This window comes from Eucalyptus grandis, chromosome 8 (genome assembly GCF_016545825.1).
Source record: "Eucalyptus grandis isolate ANBG69807.140 chromosome 8, ASM1654582v1, whole genome shotgun sequence".
NCBI classification, from domain to species: domain Eukaryota; kingdom Viridiplantae; phylum Streptophyta; class Magnoliopsida; order Myrtales; family Myrtaceae; genus Eucalyptus; species Eucalyptus grandis.
In genome coordinates this window covers 11800332-11819570 of record NC_052619.1, presented here as the reverse complement: position 1 = coordinate 11819570, position 19239 = coordinate 11800332, and the positions used below count along the sequence as shown (strand labels likewise).

The 19239-nt window shown below is 41.0% G+C and overlaps 4 protein-coding genes across 4 annotated transcripts; 3 read left to right on the top strand and 1 right to left on the bottom strand.

Annotated features, from left to right (window-relative positions):
• Positions 1-375: 375 nt before the first annotated feature.
• On the top strand, positions 376-7595 carry LOC104456478 (glycine oxidase). Its single transcript, XM_010071282.3, has 9 exons — positions 376-1014; positions 1666-1815; positions 4342-4556; positions 4650-4720; positions 4862-5012; positions 5359-5539; positions 6623-6781; positions 6905-6993; positions 7210-7595. The coding sequence occupies exons 1-9, from the start codon at positions 669-671 to the stop codon at positions 7309-7311; spliced, it is 1464 nt and encodes a 487-aa protein (XP_010069584.2). The 5' UTR covers positions 376-668; the 3' UTR covers positions 7312-7595.
• Positions 7596-8005: 410 nt separating this feature from the next.
• On the bottom strand, positions 8006-14013 carry LOC104456477 (linoleate 9S-lipoxygenase 6). The gene is made up of 10 exons (XM_039299585.1): positions 13985-14013; positions 13149-13179; positions 12902-13025; positions 11413-11693; positions 11095-11335; positions 10567-10905; positions 10386-10471; positions 9733-10121; positions 9257-9520; positions 8006-8866 (listed from the first exon to the last, which is right to left on the bottom strand). Exons 1-10 carry the CDS (start codon positions 14011-14013, stop codon positions 8101-8103), a joined length of 2550 nt encoding a protein of 849 aa, XP_039155519.1. The 3' UTR covers positions 8006-8100.
• Positions 14014-14282: 269 nt separating this feature from the next.
• Positions 14283-15268, top strand: LOC104456476 (adrenodoxin-like protein 2, mitochondrial). The gene has a single exon (XM_010071280.3). It carries the CDS (start codon positions 14332-14334, stop codon positions 14845-14847), a length of 516 nt encoding a protein of 171 aa, XP_010069582.1. The 5' UTR covers positions 14283-14331; the 3' UTR covers positions 14848-15268.
• A 2829-nt stretch (positions 15269-18097) lies between these two features.
• LOC104456475 (calmodulin-like protein 3) lies at positions 18098-19003 on the top strand. Its single transcript, XM_010071279.3, has one exon. It carries the CDS (start codon positions 18349-18351, stop codon positions 18805-18807), a length of 459 nt encoding a protein of 152 aa, XP_010069581.1. The 5' UTR covers positions 18098-18348; the 3' UTR covers positions 18808-19003.
• The last annotated feature ends 236 nt before the right edge of the window (positions 19004-19239 follow it).

The window sequence follows — 19239 nt, the reverse complement described above, 5'->3', positions numbered from 1 at the left end:
GCGCGAAATTGATCTTTTCCAACATGCGAGCGCTTTTCTATACATCTAACGCATATATTAGCTCGTGATCCCATCTTTTCTAGACATCGGCGTCTTTGAATGGAACTTGAGATTCAACATCCTGGCCGTGTCATCCGCATTTGGAGGGCAGGAACCTATACATAAAATGTTCGAATTGATGGGCTATACAGCCTGAGAATGCACTCAAAGAATAGTGCGAAAGGATGTATTTGTATTGGAACATACTCGGTAAGTAAGGGATGTCGACTCGATATTTGTCCTGGAAAGATTCAATATCCATGTCTCCAACGCGATAAATTCACCTCGAGACAGTGTCTCCTTTTAGAAAGAAAGCAAGCCATGCCCTCCATTCGAGGGTATACCAGTATGAAATCAAGGGTTGAAGTGAAAAAACTTTTAATCTCTGGTAAGCAAATCGCATTTTTGCTTTAACGAGGGAGTGGATGTGTAATTTACCCAAAATAGCAGGAGTCGGTTAGCACTTAATCATAGGCACTTCCAGGAGTAGCTTTCAGACAGCTCCATTTGGTCAGTGACAAGGCATCAAACAGTTGACCCGCGCCGTCCGAGGTTCCGAACGGGAAGACGCAGTTGACCAGAAACACAGAGAACAGTCGCATCGAACAGCTCGAAGATACTCCCTGCAAATGGCCGCCATTTCCACGTACCGTCCCGCTGCCAAACCCCGCCTCAAACCCTCGTCCTCCGTAGTTTCTCGGAGACCATCTCCATGCGCTCTGGCTCTGCGCTCGAGCCTGTTGGGATCCAGGATCCCCGTCAATCTATCTGCTGCCTGGACTCCCCTGAATGGACCGCCCGGGCGCGTTCGTGTTGGCTGGAGGCCGGTAGTCGCGTCCCAGCATTCTTTCGATATCGTGATCGTCGGAGCCGGCATCATCGGGTTGACCATTGCCCGGCAGTTGCTGCTCGAGTCGGACTTGTCCGTCGCCGTGGTCGACAAGGTGGTCCCTTGTTCCGGTGCCACCGGTGCAGGTAGTTTCTCGGGCTTTCTTCGGTTTGGCAACTCCGGATGACTAGTTTTATTGGTTGATTAAATCTGTCTTCCATGCATAGAGGGGGAAAAAAAATGGGTTCATGCTTACAGTGATCAACAAATGAAAAAGATCTTAAAGTGTGAAGTGTCAGCAGCAATTTGCAAACATTTGCAGGAGATACAAATTCTAGCTTGGAGGTTTCTTGGATGACAAGCTTCAAACGCAAATTATTGCCAACTTCTGATTGCCGCATGTGTGATTGATCTGAATTGTGATACTTGGTTTTTGGTGCTGTTGGTTCTCACTGAGGAACAAATATCTATGGTTTTTATGCAGATGTTTCTAAGAGGTGTTCATTGTACATATCATATGGAACTGGATCATTTAAAGAATTGGTGCATATTTGATCAAAGTTTGTACTGTTGTTCACTAAGGCGGTCCATCATTGTATTTAGACTTATGTACTTTGGTGGCCATCCTGAAATTATGGCAGTTTCTGTGTATACTTCTAGCTCACGCTCGTGAAATGATGTTGGAATTGCCTGAGCATTTGATTAAAATGTATTAGGTGGCTGCAAATTTCTTTTCCTGAATTCTGATTGGTCATAGGATTTCTTCGGCTTCTATACGGCTTTTGAGCTGAATGTAGGGCAGGGCTTTATCTGGATGGCTTCCAAAACCCCAGGATCAGACATCTGGGAGCTGGCGCTGAGAAGTCATCAACTGTGGGAAAGTTTGGCAGAGAACTTACACAATCAAGGCTTGAACCCTCAAGAAGTGTTGGGATGGAAAAAGACCGGTAAACAAATACTCCTGGCTGTTTATTATAAAGACTCCTGACTGCTCTCTTTGGAACAACTTCATTTCTTTTATGGCTTTCATTTACCTTGACAATCACATCTGCTCAGATTCAATGAGACAAAAGTGGAGGGGGTTTTGAACCTTTTTTTTTTTTTGCTTTCATTCTATTTAAAACCATTGTTTTGTGGCATATAATCATCAGTCTAATTTGAAAAGCTTGACTTTCAGAAATTTCGATGTTACTTCAGCATAGGGGTGAGCGGTTCCAGGTTCCGGTTCGGTTCCATCTGGAACCTGGAACTTACCCTCGGGTACAGGTTCCTCAAAATGAGGAACCTGGACTCTACCCGTGGGAACCGAGAACCTGGAACCTATTCTGTCACAAGTTCCAGGGTCGGTTCCAGGTTCCAACAGGTTCCTTTTTTTTTTTTTTTTTGTTATTTTCAGATTTGAACTATAACATATGCGCACGTTACCCAAAAAAACTATAACGTACGTGTACGTTACCAAAAAAACTATAACGTATGCGCATATTACCAAAAAAAAAAAAACTATAACATATGCGCACGTTACCAAAAAAAATATAACGTATGCGCACGTTACCAAAAAAAACTATAACGTGCACACACGTTACTAAAAAAAAATATAACGTATGCGCACGTTACCAAAAAAAAACTATAATGTACGTGTATACTACACGGTAACTTCCCATTGACATGTTATCTTGATACATTAACTTCGCACTACACAACAATAATAGAATATAATTAGAAATTTCAAAACAAATAGCAAATTAGAAAGTAGAAATAAAACACCATTAGAACAAAGAATGTCTAGAGGTACAAGTTTTGAAAACAATTTCGATTGAACCCTTAAATGAACTCAGAAAATTCTGAAATTTGGACACGTTGTATTTAAGACCTAGAGGTACAGGTTTCATGAAGAAATCGTAGTCTAATTCGTTCTGGATTAAAAGATAAAATCGATTTACTTTTCCTATTCTCTACTTGCACAGTTTTTGAAACATTTTTGGTTAAATAGGTAAATGAACTACAAAAATTACGAAATTTAAATATGTTGTAGGGAAGACATAAAGAGAGATATTTCATGCAGAACACATTTCCAAAAGAACCTCATACAAAATGATATAGTCCACGCATTGCAACTTACAAGATCCGAACACATCAGATTGCACAGTTTTAGAAACATTTTCGATTAAATACCCAAATGACCTTAAAAAATTATGAAATTCGACTATGTGATAGTCAAGATCATAAGGTAGATACTTCATGAAAACATCGAAGTCAAATTTGTCCTAGATAATTAAATATGGACGGTTAAAATCCCTGTTCGTAGTACCGTAATTCCAGATCTAACCATCTCCAAAGGACCACGATTTCACCTACCTATTCTTGTTTGTTTTCTCTAAATTTTTGATATGTTGTACCTCAGGATGTCCTTTACAACTTTTGTTAAGAAACCGAAGTGAAATTTTGACAAAAAGGTTGCCTTACAGTCCATTCATTCATCAAGGGTCGGTCCCAAAATCTCCAGATCCAGTCTTTCCAAAGGATAACGATTTCACCCACTTATACTTGTTTTTTTTTGTCCTAAATTTGAGTATGTTATACTCCAAGAAGTCCTTTACAACTTTCATTTAGAGGCCGAAGCCAAAATTCAACTAGAACATCACATACAAGTCACTAGAACATCCAAGGTCGAGCTTTTTCTGCCCTAAGTAACCGGAACCGGAACCAGAACTCCTGGTTTCTAGAAAAAGGAACCGGAACCGGAACCGGTCCCCCTTGGAACTGGGAACCGAACCGGACCCTCCTCCGGTTCGGTTCCAGTTCCCGGGTAACCCGGGAACCGCGCTCAGCCCTACTTCAGCATATATTTTAATGCAAATGGTCTAGAGATGTCACTAACATGGATGTGCTAGCATTAATTTAGTGGATCTGCTTAATGTACAAAGAGCTTATATGCAAAGCAGTAAAAACCATGGTGTTGGCAATTGGTGGATGCATATACATTTGCATTAGCAGTGCAAAACAGCAACAGTTGTTTAACATCTAGTATAATGCAAGAAAGGAACATATATCCTGTAGGAATTGCTAATTTTTTCAACATGGAGGTGTTAGCTTTAATCTAATGGATCTGCTTGATGTACAAAGAGTTCAAAGGCAAAGAAGTAAAAACCCATGATATTGGCAATTGGCAAATGTATATACTTCAATTGGACTAGCAGTGCAAAACAGCAACAGTTGTTTCACATCTAGTATTATGTAAGAAAGGAAAATAAATCCTGTAAGGATTGCTAATTTTTCAACCACTTGATTAGTCTTGCAGAACAGAAATAGTTCTGAATCATCTGAGGAATCACATCTTCCTTTAACTTAGTGATCGAGTAGTTATATGGATATTGCATGGTATAAAAAACTTGTGGATATCTGATGATGCAAGTAGTTTTTCACTTTAAAAGATTAGCTGGAGCCATGCAACCATATCGGATTTCTATATACAGGAAGCTTGCTATTTGGTAAAACTGTTGAAGAGTCAGCCCTATTAGAGAGGAGAGTGGAGCAACTTTCTGAAGCGGGAGTGGAAGCAAAATTTTTGTCTAGCCATGAGTTACTCTTGGAGGAACCAGCCCTTTTTGTTGACAAAGAAAGTGGGGCTGCTTTGCTGCCCAATGATTGCCAATTGGATGCTCACCGAACAGTAGCATATATTGAAGAGGTTTATATGAATATCCTCTAATATATTACTAAAGAATTTTCTTTGCGCAATCCTTTATTATTTTCCGTCTTTCTCAAAGTGTATTATATGTAGGGCAACAGACAATTTGTGTCTCAAGGCAGGTATGCGGAGTTTTATAATGATCCGGTAATATCTTTGTTAAGGTAAAATGTTCTCATCATCCTTTTCCTCTTCATCAGATTTCAAAAAGTTACCAAGAGGTCTCTCTAACGGAAATCCGAGTGGATTCTAGACATGTAACTAATTAGGTGTTGAGGGTGACAGTTAGAATGTAAAATCTGCAGATCTGGCAAAAATGGTGAAGTAGAAGCTGTCTTAACTTCCAAAAGCACCTTCTACTGTAAGAAGGCCGTTGTTGTTGCAGCTGGTTGCTGGACTGGATCTTTGATGAGAGAATTGGATATTGGGGTGCATGTTCCTATAAAACCCCGAAAGGTTCGCCTTGTGCTCTTAAGTTGTGAATGTCGTTTTTTTGCAATACAAAAGCCTTTTCCGTTCATGCACAATAACGAATGTGACGCAAGCAATGCGTTCCTTTTACATGAGACTTTGGTATCTTTCTCCTTGCGATTTAAATATCTTTGCTTGCAGACAAGCTTTAATTTTTTAAACGGTGGCATACCTAGGTGTTAAGTTACTGAGTTTTGATTTTGAAAGCTACAATAACTTCCTGTATCACTCAAATAAATCCTGTGATTTTGTTCTGAAATGTTGAATGTTAGTAAATATCTTACATTTCTACCTTTTGTGAGATTCTCTTTGAACTTGATCTGAATGACAGGGTCATCTGCTTGTGCTGGAGAACTTCGATCAGATTCGACTGAATCATGGCCTCATGGAAGTTGGTTATGTTAGTCATCAACAGATAAAGCAGCATTCAGCTGCAGGGCTCTGTAATGATGAGGAGATGTTGTCCATCTCAATGACAGCTACAACAGACACTATGGGAAACTTGGTTCTTGGTACATTTAATTTTGTTCGCTGGTTCATATAGCATACTTTAATCTCCATATGGAAATGAAGGAAATATATCCTAGCTTTTCAGTGCTAATTGTTGAAAGTCAATGGTGTTCTTTTTCCTTTTTTGCTTGCTTAATACGTTGGAGGCAGCACTGTCAGTGGGATAGGGAGGACAGGAAGCAAAAACACAGATTGCATTTTTATTGAAGGGTCCGTGCTACCACTGGGTCAACCATACTGGGTTAACTATCCTCAATTGAAATTTCAATGTGCAAAGAAGTCATGTAGCGGTCTTAAATAGACTTTAAATCTGTTTTCTGTTCTAGCTTCCCTTGGCTGAACTTAAGAAAAGAAAACAATTCAACTACTAGCAACACCAAAATACAGATGAAAAAAGAGCTTAGCTTGACTTGCACTTTTCAGTTTTATTTTTGCTGTAACTGCGTAAAGGCACATTCATTTAAGTTCAATTCTTTCTTCAAAATTGGAAAGAAGAGAGAAAGAATTGAGGCAAATTGTCTTGAGATGAAATGAAATAGTTGATTAATGGCGTTAAACACAGGGAGACACCGGTGAGTTGAGAATGAAGCTTGGGGCTTGACAGGAAGTTGGTAAAGAGTTCTTTCATGTGGTCAATCTTATCCATGGCCCACTGTACTTTTTTCTCTCTTATTAGAAAGTTACTTCTTCATAAGCGCCTCTTTTCATTTGTTGGTTAAACAAAGTTACATAGTTGAAAAAGAGGATAAATCTAATAATGTTCTCAATGATGCCTATCGTGGTGTTACCCACGTTTACCCTTCTTCGATTGTCCTTTAATATTGTCATATTGGATTTCAGATTGGTAATGACAAGTCATTTCTCTGAAGATCTGCGACTGCTAGGATTTCATTTTGCAATTGAAAGGCTATTTTGATGCCTGTAGATGTACTTCTAACCTTTTAGCAGAATGTTTCTGTGATCGTCTAAATTCCAGTTCTTCCAACTTCCCTCTTTTCATGCTGCTTCTCATCTCAAGGGCTTAGAGCAGGCCATATTTTAGTTGCAAAACATTTTTCCCTTTCATAAAGGAGCTGCCTTTACAGGGAGTAGCCGTCAGTTTGTTGGTTTCAGCACCGAAGCAGATGCTTCGATCATTGACAGCATCTGGAAGAGGGTGCAAGAGTTCTTCCCAAAACTGAGAGAAATGAATTTAGTTGAAATTGGCAAGGACAGAAAAGTGAGAATCGGGTTACGCCCATATAGTAAGTCATTAATTGGTTGGATTCCGCAACTTTAGAAGATTTACAACCCATTAAATACATTTGATATTGCCAGAAGTTGATCAGTAGAGCTGATTTTTTTGCCCGTTGAATTTCTGGTCTCAGTGCCTGATGGGAAGCCAGTAATTGGAACTGTGCCTGGTCTGTCAAATGTCTTCCTTGCGTCGGGGCATGAAGGAAGTGGACTTTCTTTGGTAATGTCACTTTCTCTCTTTCTGTTGCAGTTATTTTAAGACTAGAATGTATTGAACCTTCATGTTCCCTGGTACTTGTAGTTTTACGATCTTTTCATATATTCTACTTCCCGTTGCAAATGCCAGTGATCAATCTGTCAATTAACAACATGATACTGTTTCAGCCATTTGATAAAGTACTAGATTTGGGATTACAAGTTGTAATTCATCTGGCAGGCTTTGGGGACCGCTGAAATGGTTGCTGATATGGTAATGGGAAACCAGGGAAAGGTTGATTTTGCACCTTTTGCAGTTGAAGGTCGAGTTGCTGATGGATGACAGAAATGGGGAGAACGGAAGGGCATTTGAACTCTGTCGTCATTAATCTGCTGGTGTTTCAATGTCATTTCTTGATATTTAGGAAGCATAGCAGACCATCAAAATTTCAGGCTGTATGTTGTAATTTTATTAAGGTGTTTGGACATTTTCTTCATTTGCAAGTCATTCTCAATGTTGGTTTCTTTCAGATTATCAAGGTGTACCCTCTTTTGCTGCACTGACTGCGAAACAAATTCCTGAACATTTATAATTCTTAAAGGCAGCTATATGTTCTATTTCGACAAGTTCGATAATTGTCATCTGAAGGCTGCATTATTTATGCTATTATGGTGCTATATTACCCAATAGGGACTGAAGGGTCCGTGTTGGAGGAAAAGGTAATGTGGAGGTTTGCATCTGCAAGCACGGGAGTTTTGTTAGAGGGCGATTCTTTGCACAATTCTGATATATCAAATCCACCTGGGAAGGTGAACGCTAGAGCTGATTGAGGTTTGCCGTCTGTTAGTCTTGTTTTGTCTTTCACTTTGCAAACCTGACGCGGTTGACTCTGGTCGACCAATAAATTGATACGACACCAACAATAACAGCAACCACAAACGCAGCCTTTGTTCAACTTAGGCCTTCCTTCTGCATTCCTGCATGATTTCAGGTTATCTTCATCATTTTGGCTATTCCTATGTGGAATAAGCAGGTATCTCATGATGGCTTCTAATTTTATTTTTTTCTGGTTCTCAAGGGAAGCATTTCATGCAAAATATTCATGTTGTTTCGGTTAAACATTACGATTGATCAAATGGATATGCTGTTAGGAATCCCCTTCCCTATTATTCCTCCTGTGGATCTGTCATCCGTTATATCAGGAAGGAGAAGCTCGTAGGGGATTTTGGCAGGTCCGCCTCTGTTCTTGAGTTCTGGATTTCCATTCCTTTCTATTATTCTTCCTTGTATGTCTCTCAGATTCCTTTTGAACTTCATAAATAATTGGCGAACCTCTTCCTTATCAGTCCACTGTACCATCGACCTCTGGCCCAAGTATTCTTCATCTGAAGTGTGCTGCGACAGAACTTCCATCAGTGCTATCCAAAGGGTCATCTCAGACCTTCTGGGTAGCATTTTGATGAAGTATCCGTCAGTGTCTCGAAGGAACTCAGCAAATTCGAAAGTACCTTCTTCTGGAATGAATTTTCTACAAAGCGTGGTACGGTTTGGAGGGTAACTGGCATAGGCATATTGGCCGAATGCTACTGATGCATGAAGGGCTGAAGAAATCCATATAAGAGTGGTGAGAACCTCTATGAGGTCGGTGAGATTTTTCATTTCGCACCATTTCTCACGCTTCTTATCACCATGACCCACATTTCTGATTTCAGACCACCATGCTTGCAGCTCTTTATCCGACTGGATATGGCCATCTTGTTTGTAAAACACGGAGCAGAAATCGCTAACCCATGTCTTGATAGCAAGCCATATATCAAGCCCATCTTCACCATAAGGGTAATCGTGGAAGATTAGCTTAACACCAGTCGGGCTCTCTGGATCTTGTATAGCCATGCCTCTGAAAAATTCTTGGCGGATAATAATCTGTGTTAGAACATGCTAATGTATATTCTAAACTATTTTTTAGTTAGATACCATGCTATATGGGGAATAAATAACGAACTAGGTTGCTTATGATCGTTATGTTATAAATGGAATATACCCAGTTCTCGGTTTGCTCCTGTGGTAGATCTTCATGTCATGTTAAAGTACTCTACTCCCTTCATTCTATTAATCGTGAAAAACGTATTATTGATTAATCTGTTATTCTTGACGTTGGCACACTGGAGATAAGAGATCTCCTATTCTCCCTTAACATTTTACGGTATGGACTATCACCGTCCAGCGACTGACGTAATTGAACAGGAAAATGAATAGCGACTAAGAATCATCTATAAGGAAAGAGTACCTTTTCAGTAAGTCTGAAGGGAGGCCTTGTTCGTCAAATCTCCACTCTTTGTATAGCATGGATGACAACTCCATTGACACTTCTCCTGTGAAAAGTGTCTTCTCCAGGACTCCTCCCGAATTTATGAGGATACGCCTATATAGTGCATTTATGTGCATGGTATCTCTGAAGTGTGGACGTAATAGCTGGTGGATTGGGTGCATCACGCTTAATTGTCTTCTACTAGCAATTATGAATGGCTCAACTACAGCATGGGTATGCAACCTATCATATCAATGTTAGCTGTGAAGTCTTCTCATATTAGAGCCTGATACATATTGCAAATACTTCCCAAGAAGATAATTATGAATCATTTGCCTTTATAGATATGTAATCACTCACCTCGAGCCTTCAGTTGGGAAAAGAAAATGATACTCACCTACGAGTGCTAAATATAGTGCGACTATTTTAACTTCAGAGAAGATGATGCTACTTACCAGTGACTGATCAGTTGATGATGAGCAGAATCATTTGCTGTGACATGGGTCTTAGCAAGCTGCCATAATGCTGCTTCAATGCCCTGGCTTGCTGGAACAAATACCCAGGGATCCTCCTCGCTGCTTGAAGAGCCAGGCAAGCTCAGTTCTATTGCCACTGGTTTTAGTGACCCATCTTTACTAGAAAATAGTAATGTCCGAGATGCATAAGCACAGATGCCATTTGTGTTTATTCTGTTGAGGAATGGCATAAGATAATCATGATGATCCAAGATGAATATCTTATGTTGACTCATAGCTTGCTCAATAGTCAGGCCCTCGAGGTTATGCGCAATATGGGCCACCTTGATTGAACTTCTTACTCCATTTCTGCTGTGTGGTGGGAATTCCTGCAAGTCTTAGCCTGTCATAGGCAGCTAAGTTTCTCTGTTGTTGGATCCTGCTATGTGCTATGCACCACACTTGTGGCGTTTTTATAATGTCAACAAAGATTCTAAGGAAAAAGGTGCAGGTTTCATGTTTGTTTCTATTAATGCATGAGTGTATCACGCATTTACACTTGCATGTATCACTTGGTGGATAGGTTTCTAGCATTTGGGTAATCATATATCTATTAAACCAGCGGTAGAGAACCTAGGTTTTTGTTAACACACCTGCAACCCTCGAATTCTTGCTGGATTTATTCCTGCAATCATTTGCCGGGCGAACTCACGATCATCTTTCCAGGCCCATTTGTTCTCTAAGTACCAAAAGGAACAGATAGGTATGTCACATTTTCTGCATGTTATGTGAAAGATGCCCCAAACTTCAAGTTCCAAGCATAGCCCAAGTTACCTGCTAATATCTGAGGTAGTGGGAATTTTGCTTGATTTGTTTTTCTGGTGTGAATCATTCTTTTAAGTTGCTTATTTGGTGCCATCTTCCTAACTTCATCAGGAACTTTCCCTGCCTGTTGTCCTTGATTGCCAGAAAACACTTCAAGTATCTCATTGAATGAATCAAAACTGTCTGAGTCCTCTTTAATTAAGGATTTTGTCTCTGGTATAATAAAATGTACCGCCGACTGGATTGAATTTGATAGCAGCTCGAGTAACTTTTTTGGGTGAAGTTGCTCATCAGGAGGGACAAATATATCTAAGTCGATCATTTTAGGTTGGCTCTTAGTTTTTGGATCTGTCAGCAAGTGATCAAGTTTTTAATGTGCGATCAAAACAATTAGCAGGAACAAAAAGCAGACATAAGTAAATTATAAATGTCAGTCATATTTCCAAGAAGTCAACTTTGTCTTATTTTGGTGATTCTTCTATGAAAGCAATCGCCGGATTCTGGGTACCAATGCAGAAAGACAGACCAGGATCATACCCTTATTGCTACAAGTGTGCCCTGTTCGAATCCTGCGAGGATAAGGATGTGCTTGCGTCCCACCTAGGACAGGTCTTGCATGTTCGTGACCTTTGTTGGCATTGCCAAGATCATCATAATGATCGTATTCATATATCCTCTCCCATTCCTTCCTCTCTCCTCTACCATCTCCCCTCAAGCTATGAAGTTCCTCTCGTCTCAGTTCTACCATAGCTGCGGGTGTTTGGTGTGGAAGATAACACTATCATGAAGATGGACGTAAGTGCTTTATTTTCATCTGAGGGCAAAAGAAACTAACTTATCATGTGAATGACTTACAGTATTGGAGAAGAAAATTCTGTCTGTCTTCGTTCTTCTAATGGGATATACCCATGATTGGCAATCAAAGTGGATGATCTCGACGCTTGAGACCTCAAAGGTGGCGGACTGGAGGAAGAATTTATGCTTATGCCCATTGGTTATGAGGAAAGCTCCCAGAATTCCAAATTCTGCTTCCACATTGAACTTTACACTGTACATAATGATGTTGAGCCCTTTGTCTTTCGTAGTCTTTACATGCCTGAGACTTGCTTTCTTGCTCAACTTCCCTTTGCCAGTATCTGTACATCAACAAAGATGAAAAATATCAGCTGTGAATTCAAACATCTTAGAAGCTGCTACTTGACGGGTTGCTCTGGCTCCGAGAACCCATTATGCTTGTTGCAGAAGTAACTTTACCAACTTTAAGGTCCATTTATTTAAGCTGCCAAATCCAGACTCATTTGGTAATTGTGAATGATCCAGCTTTGTCTAAAGAATAAATCTTCTATTAACCTTTTTGTCACCTTTTCCCTCATCAAGCTCCTAAATAATAGAGAATCGGCAGTGGTCCAGGAAACTTGGTCACTGATGCAGAGCAAATCTAATGAAAACTACCTAGAAATGGCCCAAAATAGAATGAAGTACTCCCTTAAGGACGAGTGTTCTATGTTGCTCGAATTTTCAGGATACTTGCTCTGCTCTTCTACTTGCCAAATCACAAACTTTCGGGTGTATTGCTTAGACATATGTAAACTTTGAGGGGATAATTAACACATGAATGGCACAGTGTTACAGGAGAAAGGAATGGGGAATGGAAGTGGGTGTTGATTTGCTGAACTCCAAGGTGCATCTTGCATGGTAGACTCCTTTCTCAATCCAATCTGGATGGTAAGTTTTCCTGGTCGTGTTAAAACTATTTCAGAATGTCTACGGTGACATTAACTTCAGACTTGCATCTTTTCATAGACTGGCGAAGGTGATGTGCACGGTTTGATTTAAATATTCCTTTTCTGCTACATGTTTGATTTTCTTCAGGAGAAAGATCCGACTTCCAGAATGCAACATTAACAGGTCGTATTTATTATTATCCTCAGGTGATTTTACTGTGAAAATTAGAACTAACAGCTGGAAGGACAAGCTGAAGATGGGCTGGCGGCTCAAGGAGTGAAGACAGAGACCGACTATTTGGTCCTTCATCATGTAACACCCATGTGAGGTGAGAACAAGAATTCTCATAATTGATGCTAAAAAGAGAGGCATATTACCATGGTACTCAGAACCTGAGAGAACATGAAAAGAAACTATACACGTACTTGAGTGTCGACCAATCCTTCTCAGCCTTGAGACTATATTGATCTCTCTCTCTCTCTCTCTCTCTCTCTCTCTCTCTCTCTCTCTCTATAGATATATATAAGTACAAATAACAACATATAGGGAATTGAAGCAGTCTCATGCCTTCTGCACATGAATTGCATATATATGGCAAGTTGATGTGTCCTTTACTTACTCGGGTCCTTGGTGCTGCTACAAAGTCGAATGGAAGCTGATCTACTGGGTCCTGAGTGCCCTGGATCTGCCACGATGACAATTTCTCCATTGATCACGCTGTGTCCGGAGGGAATAGCAGCTCCCTAATCAAACGGTCGGTCATTTTGCTGTGAACGGATTTCATGTACTTCATGACGCGAAGAAGTAAAGGAAGCGGTTTCTTTTTGGTTGTACTCATGGCCTCTCTCCAGATTTGTAATGCACACCGGAATGACTGCAAAGAAGCGTTGAACTACCCTGCATAGGAAGGGTAGTCAAGAATTAACATAAAGACATTCTGATCTTTAGCCTTTAGCTATGCCTCGGATCCATTGCTTGTCTCCGAGGTTTCTTCTTTGGCACTCATGGAACAATTTGGAGCTCAGCAGATCTCCCTTTCTCCATTCCCCTTTAATTTGTTTATGCAAATCTTGCAGCAGAAGGAAAAAAAAAAAAAAAAGGATAAACAAGATCTGCAGATCAACTGTACAAAATTAGTTGATCATACTCATTTGAAAATCACTGGTAAGGCACTGAAGGATTATTCAGCTTTTTCTAGTTGGGAAACAGAGATGAGTAATCTCTGAACATAAAAATCAAACTGGCAGGGCTCTGTTCAAGACTAGGATGGAGAGCATGCATATCATTAAAGTACTCATCCAATTAGATGCTATGAATGGGAGCTTTTACATTTTACTATGGATTTCCATACTAAGATGGGGAAGATTTAATTATTTATTTATTTATTATTTTTTTGGTGAAGGTAATAAATATGGGGAAGAATTTGCAGCAAGAGATTTTACCTTTTTTCTAATGTTATGAATTTCCATACTAAGAATTTGTCTAAACCTTAAATTTTTTCATCATGAATTTCCCAAGCATTTGTTTAAACTTAAAACTCCCTATTAGTTTCATGATAAAATCATAATATAGACTTCCTTTTTGTATCGAGAAGAATTTGCTTCTTCTTGTGCCCAGTCTATATTGTCGGCGTTTGTAGTATCAGCAGGAATGCTTGACCGAGGCCAATTGAATGACTATGCATAGAAGGATATATCCATACTTGAGAGAAGGACAAAGGTTGTTGGTCATAGGGGTCTTGGGAAAGATGCATTTATGGACAACTTGTTAAAAATCAGTAATAATATTGAATATTTTCATATAATTAATAATTAAATTGAATAGATCCTAAAAGTGTGTTGGCTATATTAAATAAATTAAAAGTTCAGAAATCATATCTGTGTTATTTTCCCAAAAATTTTTTAATGGAAAATTAAAAATGTGATTTCCAGTTCACACATAAAAAAAAAAAAATACCGCAACGCAGCGTTTTGCTCCGCTACTACAGCGCCACTTCAGCCCCCTCCCGTCATAAGCAAATCGCTCATCGAACCTCGACGCCGTACAACGATGGCGATTTCGACTCTCCACAGGCTCTCCGCCGCCGGCGCCGTCCACCGCCTCCCGTCCCTCTCCTCCTTACGGCCCGTCCTCGCCAGGTCCTCCGCCACCTCGTCCCACCCTCCCTCCCCCTCCTCCTCCTCCTCCTCCGTCCCCTCCGCGAAGGTCGCCGATCGCATCGTCAAGCTCTTCGCCATCGACGTCGACGGCCGCAAGCGCGAGGTCGTCGGCCTCGCCGGGCATACCCTCCTGAAGGCCCTGGCCAACAGCGGCCTCATCGACCCGGCGTCGCACCGGCTGGAGGAGATCGACGCCTGCTCCGCGGAGTGCGAGGTCAACATCGCGCAGGAGTGGCTCGAGCGGCTCCCCCCGAGGAGCTACGACGAGGAGTACGTGCTGAAGCGGAACTCGAGGGCTAGGGTTCTGAACAAGCACTCGAGGTTGGGGTGCCAGGTGGTGCTCACGAAGGATCTCCAAGGTATGGTCGTCGCCGTCCCCGAGCCTAAGCCCTGGGATATCCCGTAAGTTAGGGTTTTTCGATTGGGGTTCCTTTGTGATTTGGTGGGGGTTGGTGTTGTCGGTGAATAATGAGAACAATGTTCTGGAAGAAACGGTCTGTTTCGTGATTTTCTTGTCAATTTGGGATCTGCCACAATCGGAATTGAATTTCGCTATTCGGACATGCTGGTGTCTCAGTATGAGGATTCAAGGATTTTTGCCTCTCTGGTTTGATTAGAACTTTGGTTGTTCATCTCGTTATATAGAAATGCTTCATTTGGAGATAGAAATGAGGCTTTGCCTATGATCACCTAGTGGGTGGTGATGAAATGAAAAGTAGTGGGGCAAGCTCGCGTACTTGAAATTCTAGTTGTACGTTGATTCTTACCTGGAAAGTAACAACTTTGAATTGTAAGCAAACTCTCTATACGATCAGACATTGTTGTCATTTGATACCTGGGTAGCCACATTTGATTGTCTAGGATAGGCAATTAGCCAAGAGATCTGGTTTTAAGGACGGAAGCAATATGAATGCCATTTACAGCTTTTGTTCTTGTGTCCTCATAGATAATGGCATTAAGAGTATGTGTAAGCATTTGATTTTTGGGTGATGGTTGATAAGTTTTTATATTCTGCTCTCCCAAGCTGCTGGCAGAAATTGGATCGTGGATTGGGACAGTTAAAGGTAATTCAATAAGTATTGCTTGCCTAGGGTGAACTTATAAATTTATACTTCCTACGTTAAGAATTAATTACTCAGATGAAGGTCCCAACTCTTCTAACTAACGCAGCAAATATTCTTGCTGTGGCTTTCTTTGCTGTAGGCATAGTAAAAAGTAATGCGTATCATATCTGATTGAAATGCCTGCCAAGCCCATCCCATATTCCTGGAAAATTATGACATTCAGTTAATTTTGTCTTTTCTGCTGTGGTTGATTGGAGCTTCTGTTTTGGATGGTAAAACTTGTTTAAAGATAACGGTAGATGTGTCTGAATACTTGATTTGACTAAGGCTTGTTGTTGTCGCCTCCGAACCTAGGTCTGGAAGGTTCAGGGTGAAGAATTGTCAACATCAGAGCTATGAGTTGGGAACCATCTATAGGTTGCACGTCGCCATTTTTCGCCACATTTGTGTAGAGAAATGTCAATATCGCCTTGTATGTATTCCGTGGTTTCTTTGTGCGTGTTGGGTAGTTGGGAACCATCTATGGGTAGACACTAATGTCATTTGCAATTCGAGCTACTCTTTTGCAAACACGTTTCCCGGCACAGATTGTGTTGGATATCCTCAGTTGCCTAGTTCTAGAGAAAAGAAATTGTCTTGGAGTTTATAATAGCCATGCCTATAGCTGGTAGTCATCGAGAAGTACTGAAAAGATGATGTGGTTTCGGCTTGGCATTTGTTTATTAAGATTATGACATCTCTTATTACTGTGGTGATCATACTTTAGAGTTATATATATTTTGCTTTTAGAATGGGCTGACATAAGCTAGGTAGATGAGATCATAGACTCAGTAAATTCAAGTTCTTCATTTCATCCAACTGTGGTTATTGTGACAGACAGATCTCATGAGTCAGTGGTGAGCTAAAGTTGGTGAGACCTGAGAGTTCCTTTCAGCCAATGCGTTTGTTGAGTGATTGTCCTTTATGGGTTTGCAGTTTGAAATTCTCGAGTGCCTCGAGTTCTTGATTAAGGTTTATACTGTGTAAAGCCTTACAAGTTCTGGAAGAAGCTCCGTTCTGTGTAAAACCTTTGGTAGACACGTTCAATATGTAGTGGTTGAAGAAAATAGTTTGAGAGCTGCTTTGTGGCTCTATCATGTGCATAGAAGTTGATTCCTCCTATTTGGATTGTCTCCGGTCTTTTACTTTATTAACATAATCAAATTAATACGAACTCCTCCATATCATGCATGTCTTACCTTGAAGCCAATGCCCTTTTCTGAAAGTTGCACTCGCTGGCAACTGCACCAGGAAACAGGCCACTTTTCTAAGGACAACCCATTTTAGATCTGACGGTAATCTTACATTAGGAAGTGAGGTGAAATCCATGACTACTTTTGAGGCAGCTGCAGAAGTTTAAACGTACTAATGCTCCTCATGATACTTTCTGGGGCTTATCGAATTGGTTGATCACGAGAGCAAGTAATGTCTACTTGTGTCGGCTGCTTATGGAATTCGTTGGTCTTGCAGTCTCTCTCTGTCTCTCTCTGCTCTCTCTGCCCATTTTATATTTCTGAATTTTATGAACGAGACAGAATTTTATCCAGAACTGAGCAAGGAACTTCTCACTTGAGAGTCCAGGAAAGAAAGAACGAAACAGTGAGTTTTGCTGGCAACTCTTGTGATTCCACTCTTCTTGAGGGGCTGCGCCACGTTAAAGAGCTCTATTATCTGTCTATTCCTTTGTTCATCTATATATTTATTTTTGGCTAAAGAGTTTAGTTTGATTTGTTCTGTTATGCTTTATTTGAGTAAAGTTTGATTCAACCCTTGTATTTCTTGGGTTATTGGGTATCCTCGTTTCTCTGATAAAAGCGAAAGTGCCTGAAGGAAGATCAAATTGAATAACGGAGAAGAAAACGGTCATGACTTTTTCTCCCCATTTTTTCCTAATGAAAATTGGACGGTCATTTCGTGCCTCCCGAAAGAATTAATGTTTGGTTTGACATAAAACTACGTGCTACGAAATACATTCGCACCAAGCGAAATGGAAAGAACGTCGTGACTTTTCGTGACTTTTTCAAGTCCGTGTATTCTCATCTCATCTTCAAAAAGTCGAGCCATTGCAATTCCCTGCAATTCGATGGGTGGTCCTATCCTATCTCATCGAAAAGGGATTAGGTTTAATCAATAACTAATCGGGTTCGGGCAAAGGCATTGAATGGTCCGATGAGAGCGACCACCACCCTAACTGGTGTTGCTCCATGGCCCGCTCCCTGCTTATCTCACCTCTACCGTGACTGGCTTGGACTCTTGAAGAGTATTGACCGTTTCCTATGGCATGACTGGGCATATTCTATACATGTTACCAAAATTAAAAGCAGGTTGCGTCGGTCCAATGTCTTTGATCATGTTTAACGACGTACAGCTTACGACAAAGCAAGATCAAGCCGACGAATGCGATATAGACACATTTACAAGCAGAACTGAAAAAGAAAGAAAAGAAGTCGAGAAAAAGGCGGTAGGCACCCGAAGTAATCCAAAAAAAGGAACCGGTTTATAGTTAGGCAACGAACTTGCGTATTTGACGGGCGTGGTGTAAACTGCTCAACTCACTTTTGCCAACTCCCGTGGCGACGTTCACCACAAAATCTGCTTGGGATTAGCCTTCCCCGCCAGACTCTTCTCTTCCTCCTAACATCTCCTGCTCCATGTACTGCCCTTAATACGTTGCGTGCACGTCCTCCCGTTTCTTCTTCCCTTTTGGCAATCCACATTCTTTTGCTGGTTTATAAGCTCCCTCGTATCAAGAAACTTCTGGGGATTTGCCTTTCCGGTTTCGGGCTTTTCGGAAGGGTGTGTTGATGGATCCGGCTGAGCTTCGTCGTGTCTTCCAGATGTTTGACAGGAATGGCGACGGCCGGATCACAAGAAAGGAACTGAGTGACTCGTTGCAGAACCTGGGCATCCACATCTCGGACAAGGATCTGGCCCAGATGATCGAGAAGATCGACGTGAACGGCGATGGGTACGTGGACATTGATGAGTTCGGCGCGTTGTACCAGACGATCATGGATGAGAGGGACGAGGAGGAGGACATGAAGGAGGCGTTCAACGTGTTCGACCAGAATGGGGACGGGTTCATCACGGTGGAGGAGCTGCGGTCGGTCTTGGCGTCGTTGGGGTTGAAGCAAGGGAGGACCTTGGAGGATTGCAAGAAGATGATAAACAAGGTGGATGTGGATGGAGATGGGATGGTCAACTACATGGAGTTCAAGCAGATGATGAAGGGCGGTGGTTTTGCTGCTTTAGGGTCGTCTTGATACTCTAAAAACATTGTTTTCTTAGAGTCTATATTGTTTTTGCATGTATAAAGAATGGAAACGTCTCGTGTTTTAAATTCCAAACACTCTACATCTGTAACACATTTTTAAGGTTGTTCATGGCGAAACCGGGAGTTTCGTCCATCCGCGTTGTGCACCTTCTTACCATCCGTGTGATAGCTTTTCGCTGGCTGCATACCCTTCTTCTCTTTTCATTTCCTGTCGACATGCTAAAGTTGTGTTTTGCTTTTGATATCAACCGTGAAATGCATGGCATATCTGAACTATCCAGACTGATAACAAGGAATTCAATGGAAATTATGAGCACAAACTAATATATTGCTTTTCTGACTCATTTGTCTGTTTTTGCCAAAAGAGGTAGATACAAGGATGAGATTCAGAAATTTGAGACAGTTCGGTGATTCCTTCTCA